General features: G+C 41.8%; 1 protein-coding gene across 2 annotated transcripts in view; it reads left to right on the top strand.

Annotated features, from left to right (window-relative positions):
• Positions 1-26,613, top strand: part of whrna (whirlin a) — a 145,419-nt gene that overhangs the window by 93,539 nt on the left and 25,267 nt on the right. For both annotated transcript variants that reach the window (XM_067969617.1, XM_067969616.1), the window contains exons 7-8: positions 13,025-13,237; positions 18,988-19,194. In XM_067969617.1, the coding sequence (XP_067825718.1) occupies positions 13,025-13,237; positions 18,988-19,194 (420 nt within the window). The remainder of the gene's footprint in view (positions 1-13,024; positions 13,238-18,987; positions 19,195-26,613) is intronic.

Raw genomic sequence — 26,613 nt, 5'->3', positions numbered from 1 at the left:
TGCAGTAAACTTCAGTGTACACTGTACATTATAGATTGCTGTCTGTGGCTGCAGTCACAGTGAAGAAAGTACTGTAATTATGTTGTGCAATGAAAAAAATACTGTAAAAGTTGTGCTTTTGACACAGGTGCAAGTTCCCTTTGAACACTAGTATTATGCTGGTAAGTTGCTCAGCTCATATTGTAAATCCATTAAGGGTTACTAGATCCCTTTTAAATATTTAAGCCATCTACTCTCTTCCAGTCAGGCAAATGAAAGTGGGGGATAAACAATTTTAATCTAAAGAGTTTTTCATTTGGAATACACTGATACACAACAGCCACTATCTTGAATGAATTCTAAAAATTGAGATACCTCCTCACAGAGACACCACAGTTTTTAATGTGCATTTAAAAGCTCAATCGGCCATTAGCTCAGTAGACATTCAGCCATGCATACTGATGGAGCTGACACCTTGCTCCAAGGCAGTTGTGAAACCAGTGACCTTGCAGACTATTGTTTGATCTTGTTTAACAAAATAATGAACTGATTATTCAATGTATGTGGGTTCTTTACGTTGCTTAATCCGCCATTGGTTGAGTTTTTGTATTTTACTCCTGGCCCTTCATTGCAATTTGATTCAACCTAAATTGAGTCATGAAGAACTTAGGATTGAATGAACTCAAAATATTTCGAAGTATTGTGGAAATCGAGGCAACACAGAAAGCAATAGGAGGGAAGACCTCAACGTCTTTGGTTGTGATTGGACTGGCTCAAGGTTTATTTTTCAACCACAAACTAACAACTAATAAACAACAGCGAGTCAAGGTTCTGGGCTGCTCCCCATCTCAAATGATTCGCCATATATTCTTCCTTTGAAATCTCATTAAATGCTTGTACGGGATAAAAGTTTCTTTCCGCCTCCAAAATAAAATCATAGGTTAGGAAGTGTAACTTTAGTATACACTTATGATTTAATAACAAGTTACATAGAATTGTATAGAATGTACAGCACAGAAACAGACCATTCGGCCCAACAGGTCCATACTGGTGTTTATGCTCCACACGAGCCTCCTCCCTCCCCAATTCATCTAACCCGATCAACATATCCTTCGATTCCTTTCTCCCTTGTGTTTATCTAGGGTCAGGAGTAAAATACAAAAACTCAACCAATGGCGGATTAAGCAACGTAAAGAACCCACATACATTGAATAATCAGTTCATTATTTTGTTATCTAGCTTCCACTTAAATGCATCTATGCTAATCGCCTCAACTACTCCTTCTGGTGGCAAGGTCCACATTCTAACCACTCTCTGGGTAAACAAGTTTCTCCTGAATTCCCCATTGGATTTATTAATGACTAGCTTATATTTATGGCCCCTAGTTCTGGTCTCCCCCGCAAGTGGAAACATCTTCTCTACATCTACTCTATCAAACTCCTTCAGAATCTTAAAGACCTCTATCAGGTCACCCCTCAGACTTCTCTTTTCTAGAGAAAAGAGCCCCAGCCTGCTCAATCTTTCCTCATAGGTATAACCTCTCAGTTCTGGTATCATCCTAGTAAATGTTTTTTGCACCTTCTCCAGTGCCTCTATATCCTTTCTATAATATGGAGAACAGAACTGTTCACAGTACTCCATATGTGGTCTAACCAAGGTTCAATACAAGTTTAACATAATTTCTCTGTTTTTCAATTCTATCCCTCTGGAAATGAACCCCAGTGCTTGGTTTGCTTTTTTTATGGCCTTATTAACCTGCGTTGCTATTTTTAATGATTTGGGTATCTGTACCCCCAGATCCTCTACCCCATTTAGACTCATTATCCAAGCAGTATGTGGCCCCCTTATTCTTCCTACCAAAATGTAATACCTCACACTTATCTATATTGAAATTCATTTGTCAGTTAAATGCCCATTCTGCAAGTTTATTGATGTCTTCCTGTATTTTTTCGCAGTCCTCCTTGGTATTAACTCTTCCTCCCAATTTGGTGTTGTCCGCAAGTTTTGAAATTGTACTTCCGATTCCCGAGTCCAAATCGTTCATGTAAATGGTGAACAACAGTGGTCCCAGCACCAATCCTTGTGGAACAACACTTCCCATCTTTTGCCAGTCTGAGTAACTACCTTTAACCCCTACTCTCTGTTTTCTGTTTTGTAGCCAGCTTCCTATCCAGTTTACGATTATAACATGTTTTCAAAAATACAGAATATATTTTATTACTAATTTAATCTTAATTATATTACTAAAATCGGACTTTCTACTGTGCTGCATTCAAAATTTTATTTTCACTCAGTAAGTGTGGTACCATTTTATACAAATATACCCATTCCATGACACCCGGAAGGTTTTCTTTGCAACACAGATTGTTTTATATTGCCCTTTAGGGCTGAATTTAAAGCTCATTCTCACTTTGGCTTTGTAGAACTGATTTTTTTTCTCCGCAGGCTACAGTACAGGCACAGGGTATTGCATCCAGAAGGGAAGCAGTTGGCAAAACTTTCAGGTTTTCAAATTGTCTTGAACTGTGAACGGCCAAAGTCACAGTTGTTACATTTTGACAAACCTAGATTCAGTTTTGTTGACCCACACCAATGAAGGAACTCAGTCTAGAACCAGCTTCAACGCAATTCAATTCACTAAAATCACTTCCACTTTCCAAGCAACAAGCCAAGTCCTTAGCCCCGATTTTAACACCAGAGCCTCATCTGCTTACAGTCAGTTTCTCGTCCAAACACAGTAGGAAGTGAAAGCTGGGCGGTAGGCGGGAGTGGGATTTTGGGCAGCAGGAAGCCACTACTGAGGACCCAAAGGAATGGTTCCTGGCACTCAGGTAAGTGGTTGAGAGAGTGTCGGGAGGGCCTCGTGGTCAGGAGAGGAGGAGGAAAGCAGGGGAGGCCCATGGTTTCCTTGTGTGGCCCGGAGAAGCACTCCTGGCTCACCTGGCTCTGGCTCCCCTTGATACCAGAGTGGCTTGGCGGGGAAGCCACAGTGGCTTCTCAGCGCAGGCCTCGAGTTAAAATTGCTGTCAGGCCCCAGAGACGCCATCAGAGCTTGATTTGCATATTCAAAGAAGGACCCTGCTGCCATCCACTGGGTGTCCCTCTTGCCTGCTCAGAAGAGCAGGTTAAGATTGCTACCCACAGGAAGGGAGCAGGATCGGTGCGAGTAAGTCGCACAGGGCAATTTAACTGCCCGCCCATCCGGTTTCACTGGGCAGGCAGGGTTAAAATGGCTCTCTTATGTCCAGCTGGTAACGTTGTATAACAACAACTTGCATCCATCAGATGCGAGAACATGCTTCAAAGGACTTCAGGAGGAAAAACAATGTACGCTAAGTGGGAAAGATTGGGTGTTCAAGGTATAGTTGAAGAAAAAGGTTTTGATAAGGTTTTTGAAACCAAGGAAGTCGGTGGCAAGGTGTGAGGAAATGAGGAAGAAGTTCAAGATGGTAGAAGCGTAATGGCTAAACGAGTGGCCATCAATGGTGGAGCAGAGAAAGCAAGAATCCAGGAGTAGCCCAGTGTCAGAGGGATGAATGGTACAAATGAACACTTGACTGCAGGAGGTCCCCGGGGTAGGATGGAGCAAGGTTATGGGGTGATTTGAAAGTGAGGAGGAGAATTATATTTAGTATATTACATATAATAAACAATGCCCAAGAGGTAGAAGAAGCCATTATGCTGTCAGAAGTAATGTATGTGTGAAATTTCAGATGGGTAGTTGAGTCTGAGAAACAGTAATGCACCAGTTATCAATTCAGTATATTTCAGGAATCATCTCCCACCAAGAAGTGAAACACACACGCTTATGATGTGCCAATAAGTTCCTGCCTTTTCAAAGGTGACAATAACATTTATTTGCCCAGCTGGCATAGTCTGGCCAGATGCTCAGCTGTATTTGTGATAGTGCTGATGTTTATTGAATGCCCACTTACAATTATTTACTGTAAAACTGTAGTTTTCTTAAGCATCTTACAATCTTTTCCTGAAAACTATAAGAATTAAAGAAGGTGATTGATTCTGTTTGATTTTTAAAATCATTCTTGGGATATGGGCGTCGCTGGCGAGGCTGGCATTTATTGCCCCTCCCCAGTTGCCCTTGAGAAGGTGGTGGTGGGCCGTCTTCTTGAACCGCTGCAGTCCATGTGGTGAAGGTTCTCCCACAGTGCTGTTCGGAAGGGAGTTCCATGAAAATAAATGAGTTAAATTCTATTTCGATATTTTAGCCGGAATACATGGAGATTATTGTCACGTTGGCTTTGAAAATGTAAAAGACTAATCTGAAATGAATAGGTAATTAATTAGATATTAAAACTATAAAATTCATAAATAACTAATAGATAATCCTACTTTTCATTATCCTCGCAATTAGTGTGAACATTTAAGTATCTCTTTCATATTTATTAAGCAAATGGACAGCAGACCAAATTACCAGTTACTTAGATAACTACACAATATAGTTAACTCAAGATAAAAATGATCCTCATCCAAGCACGGAATTCTAATGTGACAAGCCATTTTCCATTCATTCCCATTGCATAGAATTCCAGATCCAATATAAATAATGCAGATGTTAACTCATTTGTGTGAAATACCTTTGTCGCTAAGGCATTAACCCGTTTATCTTAAACTAGTTAACAACTTTGTCGCAATAACCGAGAGATTTCAGACAAATGCATTTGTCGCACTACATGATGTCAACCCTCTGAACGCAAAGGGAGCTCAATTTTAACCCCCAAGATCAGGTGATTTGGGGGCGGGGATGCAGACAAAATCAATGTTTTTGGGAGCGGGCAGGCATCCTGGCTAGAATCCGACCATTTTTGCATTAGACTCAGACAAATCTGTGCGCGTACGCACAGCAGTCACCAGGAAGTCCCGCCCCCACTTAAATCTGGCAGGCCAATACTTAAAGGGGCAATGTACCTCATTGAGGTATTTAAGGTACTTTATATTTTACTTATTGGACACTTAAAATTATTTTAACCGTATCTGGACTGCTTTTCCATTGCTCCCAATTCGCGCCTGGTGAAAGCAGGTGGGATGGGACGTTTCAATGAAAAGTACACTAAATAACTTAAATAAAATGACATTTTCCATTGTCAAACAAGTTAACAAACATACCTTAAAACTGACGCCCCCCCACCCTCCTCCGATGTCACCTGGACCCTCCCCCCTCCCCACCCGAATCTCCGATGCCGCCTGGACCCTTCCCACCCGATCTCCGATGTCTCTACCCCCACAATATCCGATGTCTCCCCACCCCTCCGATCTCCGATGTCTCCCTACCCCCCCTCCAATCTCCCTTCCAACGGCCAATGAGGTCTCTCTCTCTCTCTTTTTCTCCCTGCCCCCAACCCTCGGATGTGTAGCTCCTCTCTGCCTGTCAATCAGGCTGGCTGCTGGGTGCGAAACCCAGAAGAGGTATTGTTTGGCCTAATTAAGGTCACGATCACAGATCGCGACCTGCCTGCTTCCCTTCCATGTTCCGCACCCAAAAATTCCGCCCCCCCCACCCCCCCCACCCCCCCCCGCCCCACCTCACTCTCTTCCCACCGGCATAATAAAATCATGCCCAAAGTCTTGATTCAAGGACAACATTTTATAAGTTTTAAAAACATAAAATGCTGGAAAACACTCATCAGGTCAGGCAGCATCTGTGGAGAGAGAAACGGAGTTAACGTTTCAGGACAATGACCTTTCGTCAGAACTGGAAGAAGTTAGAGATTTAACCATTTTTAAGCAAGTACAGAGCCAGGGAAAGCTCTGGGGAGGGGAGGAAAGAACAAAAGGGAAGGTCTGTGGAGGGCAGGAGTGATTAAATGACAAAAGGAATGATGTGCAAGGCAAAGGGGGCTGGTAATGGGACAAGTAAAGAAACAAAAGATGGGTCTAGTGGAGCTGTAAATGGCAACAGCAGAACCTGCTGTCTGAAAAAATGGAAGCAGTGGTTATGATCTGAAGTTATTGAAATCAATGTTGAGTCCGGACGGTTGTGAAGTGCCTAATCGAAAGATGAGGTGTTCTTCCTCGAGCTTCCATCGAGCTTCATTGGAACAGTGTAGGAGGCCAAGGACAGAGTGGGAGTGGGATGGAGAATTAAAACGGGAAGCGACCGGAGGCTCAGGATCACGCTTGCGGACTGAACACAGGTGTTCAGCAAAGCGATCACCCAATCTGCATTTGGTCTCCCCAGTGTAGAGGAGACCACATCCTGAGCAGCAAATACAGTACACTAAATTGAAAAAAGTACAAGTAAATCACCTGGAAGGGGTGTTTGGAACCCTGGACAGCAGGAAGGGAGGAGGTGAAAGGGCAGGTATTGCATCTCCTGCACTTGCACGGGTAGGTGCTGTGGGGAGGAGAGCAGATGTTGGGGTGAGGGAAGAATGGACCAGGGTGTCGTGGAGGGAGCGGTCCCTTCGGAATGCTGAAAGGGGAGGGAGGGGAAAGTGTGTTTGGTGGTGGCATCGCGCTGGAGGTGGTGGAAATGGTGGAGGATGATCCGTTGAATGTGGAGGCTGGTGGTTGGAAGGTGAGGACAAGGGGGAGCCTATCATGGTTCTGGGAGGGAGGGGAAGGGGTGAGGGCAGAAGTGCAAGAAATGGGAAGGACACGATCGCGGTCCCTGTTAACCTTTCAGCATTCCAAAGGGTCCATTCCCTCCACGACAGCCTGGTCCACTCTTCCATCACCCCCAACAGCGCTCCCCTTCCAGCGGCACCTTCCCTTGCAAGCGCAGGAGATGCAATACCTGCCCTTTCACCTGCTCCCTTCCCACCATCCAGGGCCCCCAACACTATATTTTCATATCGATTGGGTAGAGCAGAGTAGTTCAAGTCAGAAAGGTAGTGAATTTCTTGAGTGAATTCAAAATAGTTTTCTGGAGCATTATGTTCTAGAACCAATAAGAGGGCAGGTCATACTAGATTTATGATGTTTACAATACTAGATTTAGTAATGAGTAATTTGCCAGACTTAGTTAATAATCTAACAATGAGGGAAATTTATCTAACCATGACCATAATATGATTGAATTCAATGTTAGGTTTGAAAAACTCAACACAGCTACTAAGATTCTAGTTTTTGGTAAGGCTAACTTTAACAGGATGATTGTAAACAATTTTACAACACCAAGTTATAGTCCAACAATTTTATTTGAAATTTAACAGGATGAGACAGAGACTGACGACAGCAAACTGGTCAAAACTGCTATCTGGTAAAACTACAGATGAACAGTGGGAGTTCAAAAAAGAATTTAGCTTAATACAGGACAAGTATATACCCCTCAGGGGCAAGAGCTCTACATGCCAAATAAAGTAGCCATGCTCAACAAAAGAGGTGAGATAACGTAAAACTGAAGGAAAGACTATACAAAAGTGCATAGAATAGTGTGGATCCAGGAGACTGGGAGACATATAAAGTACAGCAAAGGAAGACAAAAAAAGATAGTAAGAGCTGCAAAAATGGAATACGAAAAGAAACTTACAAGGGATATCAAGATTAACGCAAAAAGTTTTTTCAATTATATTAGAAAATAAAGGGTAGTCAAGGATAATATGGGCCCTTTAAAAACAGATGCAGATAATATTGAAAATGAAAATAAGGAAATGGCAGACTTGTTGAATAATCACTTTGTGTCAGTGTTAGAGGAAGCGGATCATCTACCTGACATTTCAGGGAAACGAATAATGAATCATGAACTGGAACTCACTGAAGTTAACGTAAGCAAGAAAACAGTGTTAGAAAAAATAATGGCACTAAAGACTGACAAATCCCCTTGAGCTGATGGTTTCCAACCCAGGGTTTTAAAGGAAGTCGGTGAGGAAATTGCAGATGCTTTAGCCATAATCTTCTAAAGCTCTCTCGACTCAGGAATCGTCCCTTTAGATTGGAAAATTGCAAATGTAACTCCATTATTTTTAAGAAAGGTGAGAGAAACCAGGAAATTGTAGACCTGTTAGTCTAAAATCTGTGGTGGGGAAGTTATGGAATCTATAATTAAGGACAGTGTGACTGAGAGAAATTTGAGCTGATTAGAGAGAGCCATGGATGGATGGATGAACATGGATTTTTAAAGGGTAGGTACTGCCTAATGAACCGAATTGAATTTTTTTGAGGCAGTAACTAAAGTAGTAGACGGGGGAATATCTATAGATGTAATTTATATGGACTCCCAGAAGGCATTTGATAAGGTTTCACACAAGAGACTGTTGGCTAAAATTAAAGCTCATGGAATTGAAGACAAATTATTGACTTGGTTCGGAGATTGGTAAGGCGGCAAAAGACAGAGAGTAGGGATAATGGGTATGGACTCGAACTGGAATGAAGTGACTTGTGGTGTCCCACAAGGATCTGTGCTGAGGCCTCAATTATTCACTATATTTATTAATGACTTAGATAACATAATAGAGAGCCGTATATCCAAGTTTGCTGAAGACACAAAGATTGGTGGCAAAGTAAGTAGTGTAGGCGGGAGCATAAAATTACAAAGAGACATCGATAGATTAAGTGAGTGGACAAAACGGTAGCAGATGGATTTCAGTACAGGTAAGTGTGAGTTCATTCATTATGGACCAAAAAAAGGTAAGATTCTGAGAGGGCTTGACAGGGTAGATGCTGTGAGGCTGTTTCCCCTGGCTGGAGAATCTAGAACTAGGGGGCATCGTCTCAGAAATAGGGGTTGGCCATTTAAGACTGAGATGAGGAGAAATTTCTTCACTCAGAGGGTTAGGAATCTTTGGAATTCTCTACCCCAGAGGGCTGTGGATGCTCAGTCGTTGAGTATATTCAAGGCTGAGATTGATAGATTTTTGGACTGTAAGGGAATTAAAGGATATGGGGATCAGGCAGGAAAGTAGAGTTGAGGTCAAAGATCAGCCATGATTTTATTTCCACAACATCAAAGATCAGCCATGATTTTATCTCCACAACATTTACCTGAGGAAGGAGGAAGCCTCTGAAAGCTTGTGAATTTCAAATAAAATTGTTGGACTATAACTTGGTGTTGTAAAATTGTTTACAATGATTTTATTGAACAGCGAAGCAGGCTCGAAGGGCCTTATGGCCTACTCCTGCTCCTATTTCTTATGTTCTTATGTACAGTTCTGGGCACCGCACCTTAGAAAGGATATATTGGCCTTGGAAAGAGTGCAACACAGATTCACCAGAATGTTACCAGGGCTCCAAGGGTTAGATCATGAGACGAGATTACATAAACTAAGCTTGTATTCCCTGGAATATAAAAGGTTAAGGGGTGATTTGATTGAGGATTTTAGGATTTTGAAAGGAATTGATAGGGTAGACAGAGAGAAACTTCTTCCGCTGGCTGGGGCATCTAGGACAAGGACACATAACCTTAAAATCTGAGCCAGGCCATTGAGGAAAGAAGTTAGCAAACACTTCTTCACACAAAGGGTGGTAGAAGCGTGGAACTCTCTTCCACAAAAATCATTAGGTGCTGGCTCATTTAATAATTTTAAATCTGAGATTTTTGCTCGCCAAGGGTATTAAGGGATATGGAGCCAAGGCAAGTGAATGGAGTTAGGATACAGATCAGCCATGATCTCAGTGAATGGCGGAACAGTGGTTGAATGGCCTATTCCTGTTCCTTTGAACGCAGGCATCTTCCCCCATTGAGGTTACATTTCCCTCCAAATAATTGAGTGGTCCCAATCCTTATTTGCATTCAAGCCCCACAGACAAATGCATTGAAATCCAGCAGCACTTTGTGATTTCATTGTGCTTTCTAAATTGTAAAATTAGTTACATTCAATAGCACAAGCATGCATAGATATACTTTTATACATACTGTTTAGATCATTTCCTCTGGAGAAGTCCCTTAAACTTGCCTTGTTTCTCAGATTTTGTTGTCTGTACCTTTGCTGCAGAACGAATAGCAGAGCCCCCTGATTGTTTAATAAACTGGGGAAACAGGCAGGGACCTGATGTTGGTTTAAGCCTGATTAATTTTTTTAAATGTATGCAAAATCACACACAAAAGCAAAAGATTATTGGCATGCATCATCTCAGCTGAGACACTCTGCTGTTTAAACTGTGAAATAAAATTGCATGGATGAGCATCCATGAGGCTACAGAGGATGTGATAAGGGTTTTATGCATGTGAAATGGCACAATACTAAACTCCTGTTACATTTATAACAGCAGCATTCCAGTACTAGTGCCATGTGAGAGGTGGCATTAAAACCCACTTCTGTGCACCCAGCGTGTTATGCTTACCTGGCAGTCCCAGTTTCCCCTGGAACTAAGAGAACCACTGTATATGTATTAGCTTCAGATGCAACTGGAGCACTCCATGGGATTAATTTTGACTTTGAGCCATGGTGTAAAACGCGTGCTATCGGCTTGATCACCCGATAAACACCTCTCCCGATTTTCGTCTCCGTTCACTTCAATGGAAACTAAAATCAGGAGAGGTGTTTAACAGGTGGCCGAGTTGATATTGCGTGCTTCACACTATCGCCCAAAGTTAAAATTACCCCCAATGTGTGCAACTCACTGGCCTAGAAATTGGATTGCGCCCCGGCCGTTTATCAAGCCTGAAACAGATGCCCTGAGGGTCCAATAAAGCAGGCAGCATGCGCGTGCCCATCCCATTGCCAGAAGTGCGCCACCCACCATAATGGATCGGGTGTCCCATAGGTATCGTGGGCGTGTGCCAGAAGAATGCAAAAACCTAATTATAATATTGAAATAAGGGTCCTATGCTGGCTGTCGGGCCTTTTGCGAAATTGTTCTGTCTCAATGCCTGATTCGCCACTTGATAAACTTGCCCAGTAACTCATGGCGCTAACAGTCAGCAAGGACCCTGCAGGAATGCTATTAAAAGAGCTTATCCCCTCCATACAGGTTAGTTGCTGGTTTGTGCTTTCAGGCTGCCAGTCAACTTCTGGCCTTTTTTTTTGCTATTTTCTCCCTTCCACAACTGACTTTGAGAACTCTGGGAACAACTTTGTGCTGGTGTGGGACTGCATTTCGGCCTTGGGAATATTTTGTTTTACTCATAGGAGGTCTGGTTGGCCTGTCTTTGGAGCTGGAGGAGGGGTGGAGCAGCACGAAGAGCAGGAGCAGCACCGACCGCCAATTCCCCCCATCTGCCAGAGCTCTTAGAGAACAACTAATACAAGACCACTTCGCCTGGACCATTCCTCACCTCCCCTTCCCAATACACCTGAAGTCCCGCAAAGCTTATATCCGCCAACCTCAAAACCACCACCCTCACAACCACCATCTGATTGCCTTCCTGCTGCCTGGCCTCATGGGTCTTGCCCTCACTTGACTACAAATATTAACCACACCTAATCCAGAACAAATATCTTTACTACAACAACTCAACTCATATTTGAATAGCAGTTACCTTGGTGAATTAAGAATTACCCTTGTGCAAGCCCTCAGTGTGCTTGTTTACCTGTCCTAGTGCTTTTACAAAGTGTATCCCTCGTGGCTACAGCCTGGGAGGTGGAAGGCTGCTGAGCTTCCATTGAGGACACTTCAGATGACCATGGTGGGTGACTATGAGCAGCTCTGGACCTGTTCTAATATCTCTTTACTTGACTCCATGTCAAATTTTGTCTGATAACGCTTCTGTGAAGCACACTGGGACATTTTACTACGTTAAAAGGTGCTTTCTGAATGCAAGTTGTTGTGGTCTCAGACTGTACTTGATAATCTTACTTAAAATTTGCTTTTGTTTAAAAAAAATCTTTTCAGCTTTGCACTTGTTGAATTTTTCTTTTCCAAATGGATAAACTCCAAAAAAAATTATTTTAAAATTCAGGTACAAGCGATGTGACAGTACAATACAATGGAGCCTGTGCCACAGAAATAGAAGACAGTTTTCGTTTCACAATTCCCTGTTCAAGTCAGGCCCTCAGAGAGAGGTGCCAATTTTTTTTCAAAAAATATACTTTATTCATAAAATTTGTAACAATACATACAATACAGTTGTCGTATCACATTTCAAACAGAGACAATACAGATTACAATTTGCATGATACATAAAGTATAGTTCAAGTATGATTCAAAGAATACAGTTACACATCGTACATGATAATTACTGTTCATGACACTCTAGGGTCCCTCATTGCATTAATGAATACAGCTTATTGATTACAGGTACATTACATTTCATTACATTCATTTGCTATTTTACATTCTGCCTGAGGGGGATTTTCCCTGATTGCAGCCCCTCAGTATACAATGGCGGGAGGGCTCGAGACAGTGGCCTTTCCCCACAGGGCCTTTGCAGTGGCCATGTGCCACTTAGTATGTGGAAGGAGAGAACATGGGGTAAGCCAGGCTGTTTCCACAAAGTGTGCTTTACCTTCGCCTTTTAAGTATATTGTGAAGAAAACATATTCTAACTACAAAGCACCAAATTCCAGTATCGAATGGCATTCCATGTGCTCTGCTTCACTCTGAAGTTGCAAGACAGCCCCTTGCTGTATGGAATGAGTGTTGTTAAATGACAAAGTTATGGAATATGCAATATTTCATGGCCCTGTTAAATGCTTGAGTTGAAGTTAATTTGGATTTTGAGTGTTGTGCTATAAGCTGATGCTTGCAACAAAAGCAATTGCTTCTTATCAATCATTTGTTCTATGAAGCTGGTTTTATCCTGCTTGATAGCATCTTTCTTATTTGTTAGTGCTTCTTCATTTTGCCTGTCCTCACAATTTGTAAACAAAACCGACTATTATATATCTTAAAATGGCTGTACCCCAAAAAAGAGTTCAGTAACATGCTCAGGTTTTAGGTGATGAAGACCTTTGGAAGAGTAAGCGTCATTCAGTCTTCCTTGAATTTCCTCCAGTGTGCAATATAGTCTATATCAAAGAAAGTAAACAAAAAGAAACATCAAAAAGTTGCAATAAACAGTCAATAAATTTATAATCTTACTGTGTACATGGTCAATTGAACTGTCAGGAGTTTTTTTTTGGAAGGGGAACAGATTAAATTAGTTGCCAGGATTGCCAAAGGTTTTCATGCCTGAATTAAATTTTCTTTTTTTTCCACTTGATTGCAGCCAATATTTTACAAAGGTTTGGCAGGGTCACAGGTCATGCTGAGCAGCTTAGTGAACCAAGCACGTGCTATGCTGGATGAACAAGCCCGGCATCTACTCAATGAGCATGAACGGGCAACCATGGCCTACTACCTTGATGAGTACAAGGAGAACAACATAACAGTTCAGGCCTTGGTTATGGCCCTCTTCGAGCTCCTAAACACACATGCAAAGGTATGTGTATAAGTAATAATACTTTTACTGTTCGTGTCCTTAATCAAAAAGGCCGCAAGGTGGTTTGTTCCAAAGTATAATGGCTTTATTAAGAAGTTGTAACAAGTAACAAAGATGTTAAAATATAAAAGTGCAATCAAGCATGCTAGTAAATGAATACAACCTGACAAAGTTGATCAGGTAACAAGGACCTCGAAGTGCACCGTCGAAAGTCCTAATTAATGAATAGTCCAGACATGCTCAGAGAACGTTCTGATTAGTTACCGAAAAGCACCCAACTTTTTATATATGTTTTAAACACAATTAGCTCTGTATAGCTTCCCATCAATCATCCTCTCTGTCCCACAAGGCTGCTATCAGTCTCTCCTCCCTCAGGAACGCAACATTTTGGTACTAACAACTCCCTAATGATTGGTAGCCTTCAGGATGGTACAAGCTCCATCTTCAAGGAGATCATAACAAGGCTAGGGATGACTCCCTTTCTAACTGATAGCCACGGATAGCGCCCAAATATTTAATTGCCCATGGAGGCCTTCTCTTTCATAAGGTCATAAAAACAGCTTGTTTGGACAAACAGAAAGCCTTTGTTTGCAGCAAAGCTGGCATACTGCTTTCCCTTAACAAGGTTTACAATATTATAAAGGAAGCTTGTTTTGCGCTTTTCTTACAATATGTTATTGAATGTTGTTTAAAATGTCATTTTCCAGCAAGCGATTTGACAAACAGAATTGACCTTTTTCACTCATCATTTTCTTCCAATGTTTCTTCAAATTACTGATTTCAGCTAAAGGCAATCATCCAGATTGGAAGCAGAAGAGAGTCCATTTTGCAGACCGAAGCACATCAGGCAACATTATTGCCTGAATTTGTCTTGTTAGAAAAGTGTGAACTTCAATTCATTAAAAAGATACAGATTGTAGGCTTTAAAAACAAGTAAATAAATATTAATTGAAGCCAAATCTTCCAGCACTGTACATGAGAAATTCTAACACTGTGGTAGCTGAACATTCACCCTTGTAAATTCCAGTTAGGTTTTGCCTGGGTCTCTAGGTGACACAACTCTTGAGAAAAGCAGGATGACACTTGCCTTCTCAATGCATTCTGTCTGGGAGCTCATTTTAGTTATAGAAAAAAATCCTTCCGAAATTAAACCTGTAGAAATAAATTCTTTCCCCTCCCCCATTATTTTTCGCTAAAGTTCTTCCATAACATGCCCCATTTCTGCTCCAGAGAATGTAATATGACCTCTTTCTGGGCACCTATCAAATTCATGTTTTGACCAGTCACAAGGAAGTGCACAGGTGACTTAGACTGTGACTCTTTCTCTCACCTCCATCTCTCCGTGAGGAATTCTGCGGAAAAATATACCAGCATTCAATGGGCCAGGCAGTCACCAGAAAACGTCTCTTCACTTACGCTTTATAATAAAAATATTAGATTGTTTCAAATGTAGGTTGAAAAGTAGCATTGGACTCACTTAAAAAAGGGACTCGTTTGCTACAATACAGCTGGGATCTTCTCTGACACCTCTGAGAAATTCTTTGAAGTTGGTGTGATGATAAAGAAAAACAGAAGAATTGGCTATGCAGTCAGTGTTGCACAGATATGAAGGGGAACAGCAGCTGAGCTGACAACCTGGAACATCTGGACCTGATGGCTTACATCCTAGGGTCTTGAGGGAAGTGGCAGTAGGGATTGTGGATGCTTTGGTAACAATTTTCCAAAATTCTCTGGACTCGGCAAAGGTCCCGGCAGATTGGAAAACTGCTAATGTAACACCCTTATTTAAAAAGGGTAGTAGGCAGAAGGCTGGAAATTATAGACCAGTTAGCCTAACATCTGTGGTGGGTAAAATTTTGGAGTCTATTATTAAGGAGACAGTAGCGGAACATTTGGATAAACATAATTTAATAGGACAAAGTCAGCATGGCTTTACGAAGGGGAAGTCATGTCTGACAAATTTGCTTGAGTTCTTTGAGGATATAACGTACAGGGTGGATAAAGGGGAACCAGTGGACGTAGTGTATTTAGACTTCCAGAAGGCATTCAACAAGGTGCCACATAAAAGATTATTGCTCAAGATAAAGAATCACTGGATTGGGGGTAATATTCTGGCATGGGTGGAGGATTGGTTATCTAACAGGAAGCAGAGAGTTGGGATAAATGGTACATTCTCGGACTGGCAACCTGTAGCCAGTGGTGTTCCGCAGGGGTCAGTGCTGGGTCCCCAACTCTTTACAATCTGTATTAACGATTTGGAGGAGGGGACCGAGTGTAACATATCAAAGTTTGCAGATGATACAAAGATGGGAGGGAAAGTAGAGAGTGAGGAGGTTATAAAAAACCTACAAGGGGATATAGACAGGCTGGGTGAGTGGGCGGAGATTTGGCAGATGCAATACAATATTGGAAAATGTGAGGTTATGCACTTTGGCAGGAAAAATCGGAGAGCAAGTTATTATCTTAATGGCGAGAAACTGGAAAGTACTGCAGTACAAAGGGATCTGGGGGTCCTAATGCAAGAAAATCAAAAAGTTAGTTTGCAGGTGCAGCAGGTGATCAAGAAGGCCAACGGAATGTTGGCTTTTATTGCTCGGGGGATAGAATATAAAAACAGGGAGGTATTGCTGCAGTTATATAAGGTATTGGTGAGACCGCACCTGGAATACTGCATACAGTTTTGGTGTCCATACTTAAGAAAAGACATACTTGCTCTCGAGGCAGTGCAAAAAAGGTTCACTCGGTTAATCCCGGGGATGAGGGGGTGGACATATGAGGAGAGGTTGAGTAGATTGGGACTCTACTCATTGGAGTTCAGAAGAATGAGAGGCGATCTTATTGAAACATATAAGATTGTGAAGGGGCTTGATCGGGTGGATGCGGTAAGGATGTTCCCAAGGATGGGTGAAACTAGAACTAGGGGGCATAATCTTAGAATAAGGGGCTGCTCTTTCAAAACTGAGATGAGGAGAAACTTCTTCACTCAGAGGTAGTCGGTCTGTGGAATTTGCTGCCCCAGGAAGCTGTGGAAGCTACATCATTAAATAAATTTAAAACAGAAATAGACAGTTTCCTAGAAGTAAAGAGAATTAGGGGTTACGGGGAGCGGGCAGGAAATTGGACATGAATTTAGATTTGAGGTTAGGATCAGATCAGCCATGATCTTGTTGAATGGCGGAGCCGGCTCGAGGGGCCGATTGGCCTACTCCTGCTCCTATTTCTTATGTTCTTATCTCTGTTTATTTCGCAAGAAGCAGAACTGTTGACTTTCCTTTTAAAAATATAAGTCAAACAGAATAAAAGGAATGTTGCACTGCAAGGGTTGCCAGAGGACAGATAGAACATGTTCAGAAAGATGTTCCTATCTCACCTGCTTTTCTTTTATTTTTGTGGATTAAATGGTCTGTCCAATCAATTTTTCTGAGGAGGAAGTGGCACATCCAAAGTGCTATTATGCAGAATTATTTTGATGACGATTTTACTTTTCTGTTGTTGGATTTTGATCTGGGATGATGGATTCATGTTTTAAATTCTAATCAAAAGAAATCTACTATGATTACACTATTGTGAATGAAGTAAGGGCTGGATATAACCCATTCAGTCAACGAACATAAAAATCTAGTCCTCTGTGTGAGTGCACAAGTACTCTGGGTCAGTCTACTGGAATTCCCTACTCAACACCATTGTGGGTGCATCATCACCACAGGGACTGCAATAGTTCAAGGAGAAGGCCCAGCTACATTATCTCAGTTCAACCAAGGATGGAAAATAAATACAGCCATTGTTCTGGCATTGCCCATATCCCAAGAACAAATGGCTATTTTTGCGGGACTTTGCTGCCAGTGCAGAGCAGGTTGGAAATGGGGCCGTAGCACTGTGGCCAGGATTCTTTGTCCCGTGCTTGTACCTGTCCAAACCCTATGCTGGCAGTGGAGTCTTGCAAAATGACCCCTCATTTGAATACACTACATGTGAGTATAATATCGGGGTTATTAGATAGGCCCCACTGAAAGTTTTGGTTAGCGAGTGGAGTTACAGCTCACCTCCAATTTGCTCTCACATCTACTGATGCACCACACCAGCAGTGCAGCCTTGTGAAACTATCCCTTATGTGTGAATACACTACAGAGAACATTTTACAAATGCAGCTCCCAGTGTGGAACTTTCCCCACCAGGAGTCCATATTGGGAATTTGTGTGCTCATCCATCTATTAAAATTAAAGAACAGGAGGAAGATCGTTGGGACCAAGTACCTGAATTCTCCAAAGCAAAATACTGCGGATGCTGGAAATTTGAAATAAAAACAGAAAATGCTGGAAAACACTCAGCAGGTCAGGCGGCATCTGTGGAGAGAGAAACAGAGTTAACGTTTCAGAACGATGACCTTTCGTCAGAACTCATCAGGTTCTGATGAAAGGTCATCAGCTTGAAATGTTAACTCTGTTTCTCTCTCGACAGGTCCTGCCTGATCTGCTGAGTGTTTTCCAGCATTTTCTATTTATATACTCAGTGTGCACTCCTGGTGAGCAAAGTTCCAAACCAGGAGAGGGCATCAGGAAAAATTCTCTTCATGTTGGAATACAAGGTGTACATAGATAGGAAAAAAAACAAGATCAAGGTAGATTTTGGCCAATCTGAAATCGTACCTCATGAGATGTTGTTAGAAAATCAGGAGAGCACTGAATTACGAACGCTCCAACACATTGGCCCCGATTTTCAAAAGTAATTGCGGGTGTCTTGGGGCAGGGGGGGCTGTGAAAATCGGGGAAATCCTGAGCGGATGAGGAAGCTGGCTCCAACCCACCAACTTCCGGGTTCCCCACAGACGCGTCTGTATGCGCGCACACCTCACGAATGCGGAGTTAAAGCCAGCGGGATGATAGCTAAAGAACCAAATATACCTCATTGAAAACAGACAAGAAGGGCCGGATCAGGCAAAAATAAACAAAATAAATTAAACCTTTCCACCCTGCTCCGATGTCCGATGTCTCCCGCTCCGATGTCCCCCTCTTCCCCCGATGTCCCCCTCTCCCCTCCAATCTTCAGCGCCCTCCACTCTGTTCCAGCGCCGGATGACATCTCTCTCTCTTTTTCTCTCTCCCCCCACCACTCCCCCCCTCACCCCGGCATTGCAACTCCTGTTGGCAGCCAGCCTGTCAATCAGGCTGGTTGCTGGGTGCGAAACCCAGAAACAACTTTAATCACCATCAATTACATTGCGATCGCGTCGGAAAAGGTAAGTTTTTTTATTCGGGTTTGCCACACGCACCTTCATCCCGCCTCCACTGCCAACCCGCCACCATTTCAAAATTGAGCCCATTGTTTTGTGCCTATGTCTTCCCCCCCATACCCCCTCCCCCCACCCCACCCACCCCACCACACGAAGTTCTCAGTAATGATCAAGCTATCTGAAGTAATGGTCAAGGCATGCGACCAGGCTGCCCGCCTGACCTGTTGCCCTGAGAACTGCTTGAGAACTTAAAGAGGAAGAAGGGGTGGGAGTATAAATCATTAGTTGAAAACAGCATTGGTGAGGCAATGAAGATGTTGATGATCTCCTCAGCCAGTGTCTCAGATTGCATTGCCTAGGAGTAGACAAATGAGAGAAAATAGAAATTCAGCAAAGAATAGTATTGCAATATTGGCAAGAATATTTGTTTGAATTAGAAAGTTGCAGCTTTCACTTTTTGAGTACTCTTATTGCACATTTAACATTGTAAACCTGTGGCATGTTCTTTATTGTTTGTTAGTTCTCCTTGCTCTCGGAGGTCCGAGGTGTAATCACACCCCAAGATCTGGATAGATTTGATAACATGGTACTGAAACGTGAGATTGAATCGATGAAAGCTCGCCAGAATTCTAGCACAGGCACTGATTCCTACTCTGTCATGTCCTATGGAGACACAGCTTCATCCTCCGTTAGTTACTTCACATCTACAACTCTCAGTTCAGCCAGGGTAAGTGCCCAGAGTAAGAAGAATGCACTGCTTAATACTATGTCTATTATGCAATTCTGCAAAAAAAACTTGCTGAAATACTTGTAATTTCTGATGTAAAGACTCACTGTAATGAATGGTATGCTTTAGGATTAAGCATAGCATCAAATCCACATGTTGAACCAATTTGAACTTAACCAATCAATCCAGGACACAACGTGACCTTGACTGGTCCAGTTTGAGATAGTTTGTGATTCTTGCAAGATGGCAAATTTTGTTTAGAAACCAAACCGTATCCTACAAAAATACTAGGAAATCTGCCACATTTCCCTCAGACTGTCTTTAGCACAGCAGTGCCAGGGGATTGAATCAGGCTTTGGGTTTGATGACCTGGGCCTCACAGGTATGAACTGTTGAATATTCTAAACTCAGCCTGGTTTGCTCCTTCCTAATTGTACTCCATCCCTACCTGTAGTTCATTGCAATCTTTAATTCTTCCCTACTCTTATCTCATTCCTACAGTATTGTTATCCCATCGTCATCCTCAGTTTATTCTTAAACTTGGCTCATTCATATTCTTAGCTTATCCTCATTTTAGCTCAGTTCTACTCTTTCCAATTAATTTATCCATGACCACATCTATTAGCAAAGATATTTGGCTCTGTGTTAATTTTATAAACTAGTTTACATTTAAGATTTTGCACCACAATAAATTAAGGATTAATTTTGTAAAACCATTTATTGGGGTAGATCTTCGCATTGTACCATAGTATAAAATTGGTCATGGCAAATCAGCAATGAAGTCAATGGGGAAAAGAAATCAGGGGAGATGTAAAACGGGCTGCCGACTCGCCATCACCCATTTTACACTAGTGAGAACCAGCCCATTGTGTCAGAAAGTCTGTATAAACTTGCCGCAGTGGCCATTACTTCAGCTTTGCATAAAAATAGTTTCAACTTGAACACTTTTCCAGCGGAGTCTCAGAATAACTGTTCCATCAGCCTGGGGTTGGCTGGAAGCCACAAAATGCATCAGTGCAGCTGGTATGTGTCATGGCAGAGGAGAAGTACCTGGAAAAGTAGGGAGAATGACTAACGAATTTGGTGTTTTGTTTTCATTTTTATTTATATGTCTAGAAAGATTGATGTCTTATAGGAGTGTGGTGCTTTATTGTTACATTTTAGCACTTCAGAAAATGTAACAGCAGATGGGCCATTTGTAAAAAGTGCAGATTTGCTGTTCCTGGTACAATACTGTTTTCAGCTCCTGTTCATTTGTGTGGAGCAGTCATTTGAGACAATTTTGCCCCAAATGGAATATCTCTTATCTGCTGCTTCACTTTCGATGCTATTTAGTTGCCCTAGTTTTTGTTTGATGTGCAATCACTGCATTGTCTTGCAGCAGTAAAGGACATTTTGCAGGATGACCCCATCATCAGTTGCCTGTGGTGTCTTCAAGCTAATATGTTTTTTGTTTCTTTTCTGCTTCCATTGAAATCTGATTATTACAGGAACGTCTGTTATGGTTAATAGACCTTATGGAGGTACAGCTTTTCCTGTGTGTGATCTCAAGTGCTGTGGTTTCCATAGTAAAGAGGGGCTTGTTATGCTTAGTGCTGTGGAGCTGCTTTTGTGTGCAGCGCATCCTGTTTACCGTTGATAAGTATCACATGTCTGTTTTTAATGGGCTTCCCTGGCCGTTTAACTCAGTGTGCTGTGTGTATTCTGCATGTTTCCTTTCTCATTTTGCATTTTTCTTTATTCTGACCAGGAATATTTCAGTATTTGTTGAAAATAAAACACATCCTAACACAATAGTGCGGCTTCTTAGCAAAAAATGACAGCCTGGAATTCGCCGCTAAGGCGATATTGGCCACGAACGGCAAAAGGTTAGACCAAATTTTTAGACTTTGTGGAGCAAAAGTTCCAGCAAATTAAGGCATGGCAGTATATAATGGCGTAAGTCATTCATGCCATAATTTCCTGGAATATCTGGACCATAACCATGGCATGCGCTGTTGTGGCGCAAGTTTTCAGCAAATTCAGGCCCGTTATTACAGTTCTTGGGACCACACAAGCGAACATAGGAACATAGGGACAGGAGTAGGCCATTCAGCCCCTTGTGCCTGCTCCGCCATTTGATAAGATCATAGCTGATCTGTGATCTAGCTCCATATGGGCCTATCCCTTAATACCTTTGGTTGCCAAAAAGCTATCTATCTCACATTTAAATTTAGCAATTGAGCTAGTATCAATTGCCATTTGAGGAAGAGAGTTCCAAACTTCTACCACCCTTTGTGTGACGAGTGGAAGTCCACCATACTTGCACACCCTTGAAAGGCTGCGCTGAATTTCCTGCCCATTAATTTTTGACACTGGAGCCATTTCTGCATAGCAGCCTGATGAAACTGTTCTGATGTGCTAGCACCTTTTTTGAATTTTAATAAGTTACATCATTTGTTTTCTCACAAAATAAAAGTGCAATATTAAACCTCCATCTGTGTGATATATTCAGTGATGGTAACTTTCAGAATATGGTGGCAATTTGCAGATTACAATTATTTTTCAAACTTTCTAAAACTTGATGCAGTATCTTTCAAGAAATTCTCATTTGCTGTTTTCCGACTTGACGTCCTTTGCTGCTCACTTTACCCCATTTGCAGTAAACATTCATCACTTGTGTACATGATGCCTTGATGTGGAGATCAGAATTCAAAGTATTTTGTGACTGGAAGAATTCATGTCAAAAGGAACGTTGTTTGAAAAGAATACCAGACGTTTGCACCTTTTGTATATACAGGTGGGGGATGGGAGGGTGGGGGGAGTGTGAAGAGGAGGAGTGGTGGGGGGGGGGATGTGAAGTGGGGGGGGGCGTACACACTTTCCGAGGGGAACTTCACCTGTTTATCGCCAGTGCATATTGGAAGCGTACCTGCCATTTTAAAATATGCACTGCTCAGACAATTATCCTCGTAGTTGCAAGAGCTTTTAGTTGTCTTTTTAAATGAGTAGAACTTAGTTGTGTGATGAAACCATGTTGCACAGCTTCCTATTGAGCCTTCTGTGCAATATCCCGACACCACAATCAGCCTTTCTTGTATTCTATGTTGTCTAGGATGGTAAGGATTTTTTTTCAATCATATACAAGTTGTGACACAGTAGAAATATAGGTGAATGAAATCTTTGACATGTGAGGATCAGACAACTAGAAACAACAAAAATGTTGATGGCTACAAGGAATGAGCAGGAGAATGGGAATTGACTAGGTGCCTCACATGGAGAAAAACAGCAGCCCTGTCCCTGTGCTGTAACATCTCTGGGGGTCATTTTCACCTTCACCGTTTGGGCAGCAATCTGATGGAATGGATCATCTGTCTGTTACAGAACCCACCTGATTCTCAATTCTATTGATTGGTGAAGCTGAAAATTATTCTGTATGATTCTAAATTTCACTTAATAAATTCTATTGATTTCCTTTATCTTTAAGTTCTCATGAATCTAACACCTCTAATTGACATTCAATATAGAAGCACAATATTTAGTATTAAAACATATGTCATTCCACCTTTATAATGCACTGCAGCTTGGACCATGTGTTGTTCCTGATGTGATTGAGGGAGGGGAATGGCCAGAACACTGGAAGAACTCCCTGTTCTTCCTCAAATAGCACCATGGGATTATTAACATCCACGTTAATCACTGGAACAGGCAGTCAGAACCCTGGTTTAACATCTCGTTTGAAAGCTAGGACTTTCAACATTGTAGCACTCTTTCAGTACTGCACTGGAGTGTCAACTGAGATTGTGTGGATACTTTGAACAGAAAATAACCCCCTTGACTTTCCTTCTCTTTTAAGGAAGATGCATTTCCACCAGTGTTTGGCACAAATAACCTTTTGTGTGTATAGTTTGAATATGAAATTTGGCCAAATTTTTAATTTAAATGCAATAAAGATTCCAGAATTACAGGTTGAATAAGTTACGTTAAATTTTTCGGCGCCTGACTTTGGAGATTTAAGCTATGTCTTTGAAATTTGCCTATTTGTAGAATCAGAATCATACAGCACAGAAGGAGGCTATTTGACCCTTTGTGCCTGTGTCAACTCTTTGAAAGAGTTATCCCACAGCCCTGTAATTTTTTCCTTTTCACGTATATATCCTTTTGAAAGTTACTATTGAATCTGCTTCCACCATGCTTTCTGGCAGTACATTCCAGATCATAATAACTCTCTGCATAAAAAAAATTCTCCTCATCTGCTTCTTTTGCCAACTACCTTAAATCTGTGTCCTCTGGTTAGCGATTCATCCTGCCAGAGGAAACAGTTTCTCCCTATCTACTCCTTGAAAACCCTTCATAATTTTGAACACCTCCATTAAATCTCCCCTTAAACTTCTCTGCTCTTAGGAGAACAATCCCAGCTTCTCTAGTTCTTTCCACATAACTGAAATCCCTCATCCCTAGTACCATTCTAGTAAATCTCCTCTGCACCCTCTCCAAGGCCTTGACATCCTAAGAATGACTCCTATTCCACAGACTCATCAAAGCATATGCAATCAATAAAGTGAGTATTGCAGAAGAAATAGTTCAGATGTTAATGGACCAGATTAATAGGGGCAATTTTAACCTAACCCGTCAGTCGGGAAACTGACGGATCGGGTGCCATGCTGGTTTTACATCCCGCCCGATTTTACTCTCTATTGGGCGGGGTGTAAAACCAGTGTTCCACCCGACCCTATAGGTTTCCCGCCTGGCACGTTAAGTTAAAATTACCCCCAATGTGTCACTGGACAACTACAATGCATTTTCGTCATAAGAAAAACTTAATATTTTAAAAATTAACTTAATTTATACGGTTGATGTCTTTCATTTTTTTGTATAACTATGCAGATTGGCATTCTCATTGAATTGGAAGACAAATACTTAGAATGCCAAGAAAATACTGCTCCAAAGTGTTCAAAATGCACCAAATAAAATGGAGAATGGAGAATGGTGAACGGTTGTTTATCAGGCTGGAAGGAAGTATACAGTAGTGTCCCCCAGGGGTCGGTATTAGGGCCACAGCTCTTTTTGATAAAAATTAATGACCTGGACTTGGGTATCAGAGGCAAAAATTTCAAAGTTTGCAGATGACACAAAACGTGAAAAAAAATTGCAGGGCTCCGGGGAAAGAGCAGGGGAGAGGGACTAATTGGATAGCTCTTTCAAAGAGCCAGCACAGGATCTTCTGTGAATGACCTTCTTCTGTGTTGTAAGATTCTATGCTCCCATGATTAACCTGGCTTTAAGCACTTACTTGGTGAATAATTTTGCATGTGCTTTCCTTTGTTACCTTCAACAGGGTCAATAACGAGTACAAAACAGCTTTTCAATCTTTTTGTTCAGTCTTTTCACTGAGGTTTCGTAATCCATGGTTTCGGTGGGAGAAATTGTCACAGAGGTACAAACCACCACCAAGTACTCTGTTGGCACCTTTGCCCCAGGTGCCATCAGTTTTCACAGAAATCTACTTTTCCCATAAATTTGTCAAACAGGGATTTTGACCCCATTGTGAGCAGCCCTCAATTTAACCAGTATGAAAATAAATTTTTAAAAATTCACAGAGCAGCTGCCAAATTACATATTAATCAGTGCTGAAATCCACGGTTTAATTTGATTACACTAATCACCCATGAATCTGGCATTGAAACAGATCATTCATCATAAATAAAAACCATTGCCGAGCTTAGAATATTACTGTAAAGTCTGAAGTAGCAGGTCAACTACTAATTCCCCGGGTGGGAGAATGCACAACATGGGCAGGTCACCCATGGGGAGGCAGGATATTTGGGATGGAACCCAGATTCATGAGCTTCCATCCCAAATTCTGGCTGGTGGGGGGTAAGGGACTGGGGGGGGTGGGCATGGGCAAGTCTCTCACCCACTCCCCCTTCTGTCTGGCAGAGTCTTTGGGGGCATGTCTGTGGAATACCCCGGGAATCCCGGCCAAATTGCCACCTGATTGACCCAGAAAGATTTATGCCTCTTAATAGCAGGCGTAGGTCACATACTGAGCCTTAAAGACACCAAAAAAGGAGATAAAATAATTTCTCCCCTTTCTCAAAAAGGATAAATACAATTTACATTTTAAAAATATCTCCACATAGTGTTCGATTTGGCCATCTCTAAAAAGATAAGAGGTTTGCTGGCACAGATCACCGAGCATTGGTAGTTGTGCCTCTAAAATTGTGTCTCCTAGTTACGCTCACAGTCAACTCTTCTGACACTAAGCTCTGCTACAACTATGAGCAAGTTATTTTGTTTAAAATTCTAAACTCAGGAATTTGGTAATTTTATAATGGAGTGTTTAATTTTAGGACAAATGTGGTCTCAACGGATCGAATCAGCTTTTAGGCTTTACCTACATGGGACTCTGTTTCAACCATGACGTAAATAAATGTGGTCAACAAACACGCAGTTGGGCTTCAGCCATAAAGGCTCAGGCAAAAATTAAATCAATAAATGTGACCTAAATAAATTCACTCGGGCTTTGGGAGGAACACAGCAACCAAAAATCAAATAAATAAATTAATCCACCTTCAATATGTTAAATCGGGCTTCAGGAGGAGCAGGCCAGGCAAAAATTAATGAATTAAAAAAACGTGCCATAAATACATCCGACGCAGCTTCAGTTGCAAAAGGTCAGCCATGAATTCATGAATTAAATGAGCCCTGAATAATTACAATCAGCCATTGGGGCAGTGGCCCAGTCACAAAATTCACAACTTAATCAATTAAATGAATGTGCACTGAATACATGAAATCAGGCTTTGGGGGCATCAGGACAGCCCCACGTTAAGGATTCGACATATATATGCAGTTGAATTGATTAATGGGCTTTTGTCATTTATAAACAGTCACGGCAACCTGGGATCACTCCATCCTTCCTCCCTTCTCCCTATGCATTTTAAACATTTAATACAAGGCTGTATTTATCTGTACGTGAGGTCAGGTGTTAAAACCTGACAGTAGATTGTACCTCCTGTGACTGGTCAACGACTCGCACCAGGCACCGGTTCAGTAACCTGCCCACCTCCAGAAAGTGCCAACATCTTCGGGCAGATGAGCGGCAGGGGAAGGGGAGCGGGACCCTTGAGGGACGAAATGCCATCAAAAGGCGGATGAGCTAATCCTTGAATTAGCATATGGCATCCGCAACCTGCCAGCTGTGACACAGCTGCAGTACAGAACAAGTGAACGAAAGAGCAAGTGTGGACAGTCCAAAACACAACACCAGGGAATAAAGAGGTGTGGAGGACAATCTCTGACGATTGTCAATCAATGATAATGATGGTGATGATATGAAATTATCTTGGGTTGCATTTAACAATATACGTTTCATTTTGCATTGAAACTTTTTTGAAGAAAACATTAATTGTACACCAGTATTCGAACAATTTCATG

Source organism: Heptranchias perlo, chromosome 31, assembly GCF_035084215.1.
Source record: "Heptranchias perlo isolate sHepPer1 chromosome 31, sHepPer1.hap1, whole genome shotgun sequence".
Taxonomy (NCBI): domain Eukaryota; kingdom Metazoa; phylum Chordata; class Chondrichthyes; order Hexanchiformes; family Hexanchidae; genus Heptranchias; species Heptranchias perlo.
This window is presented reverse-complemented; position numbering and strand designations above follow the sequence as displayed.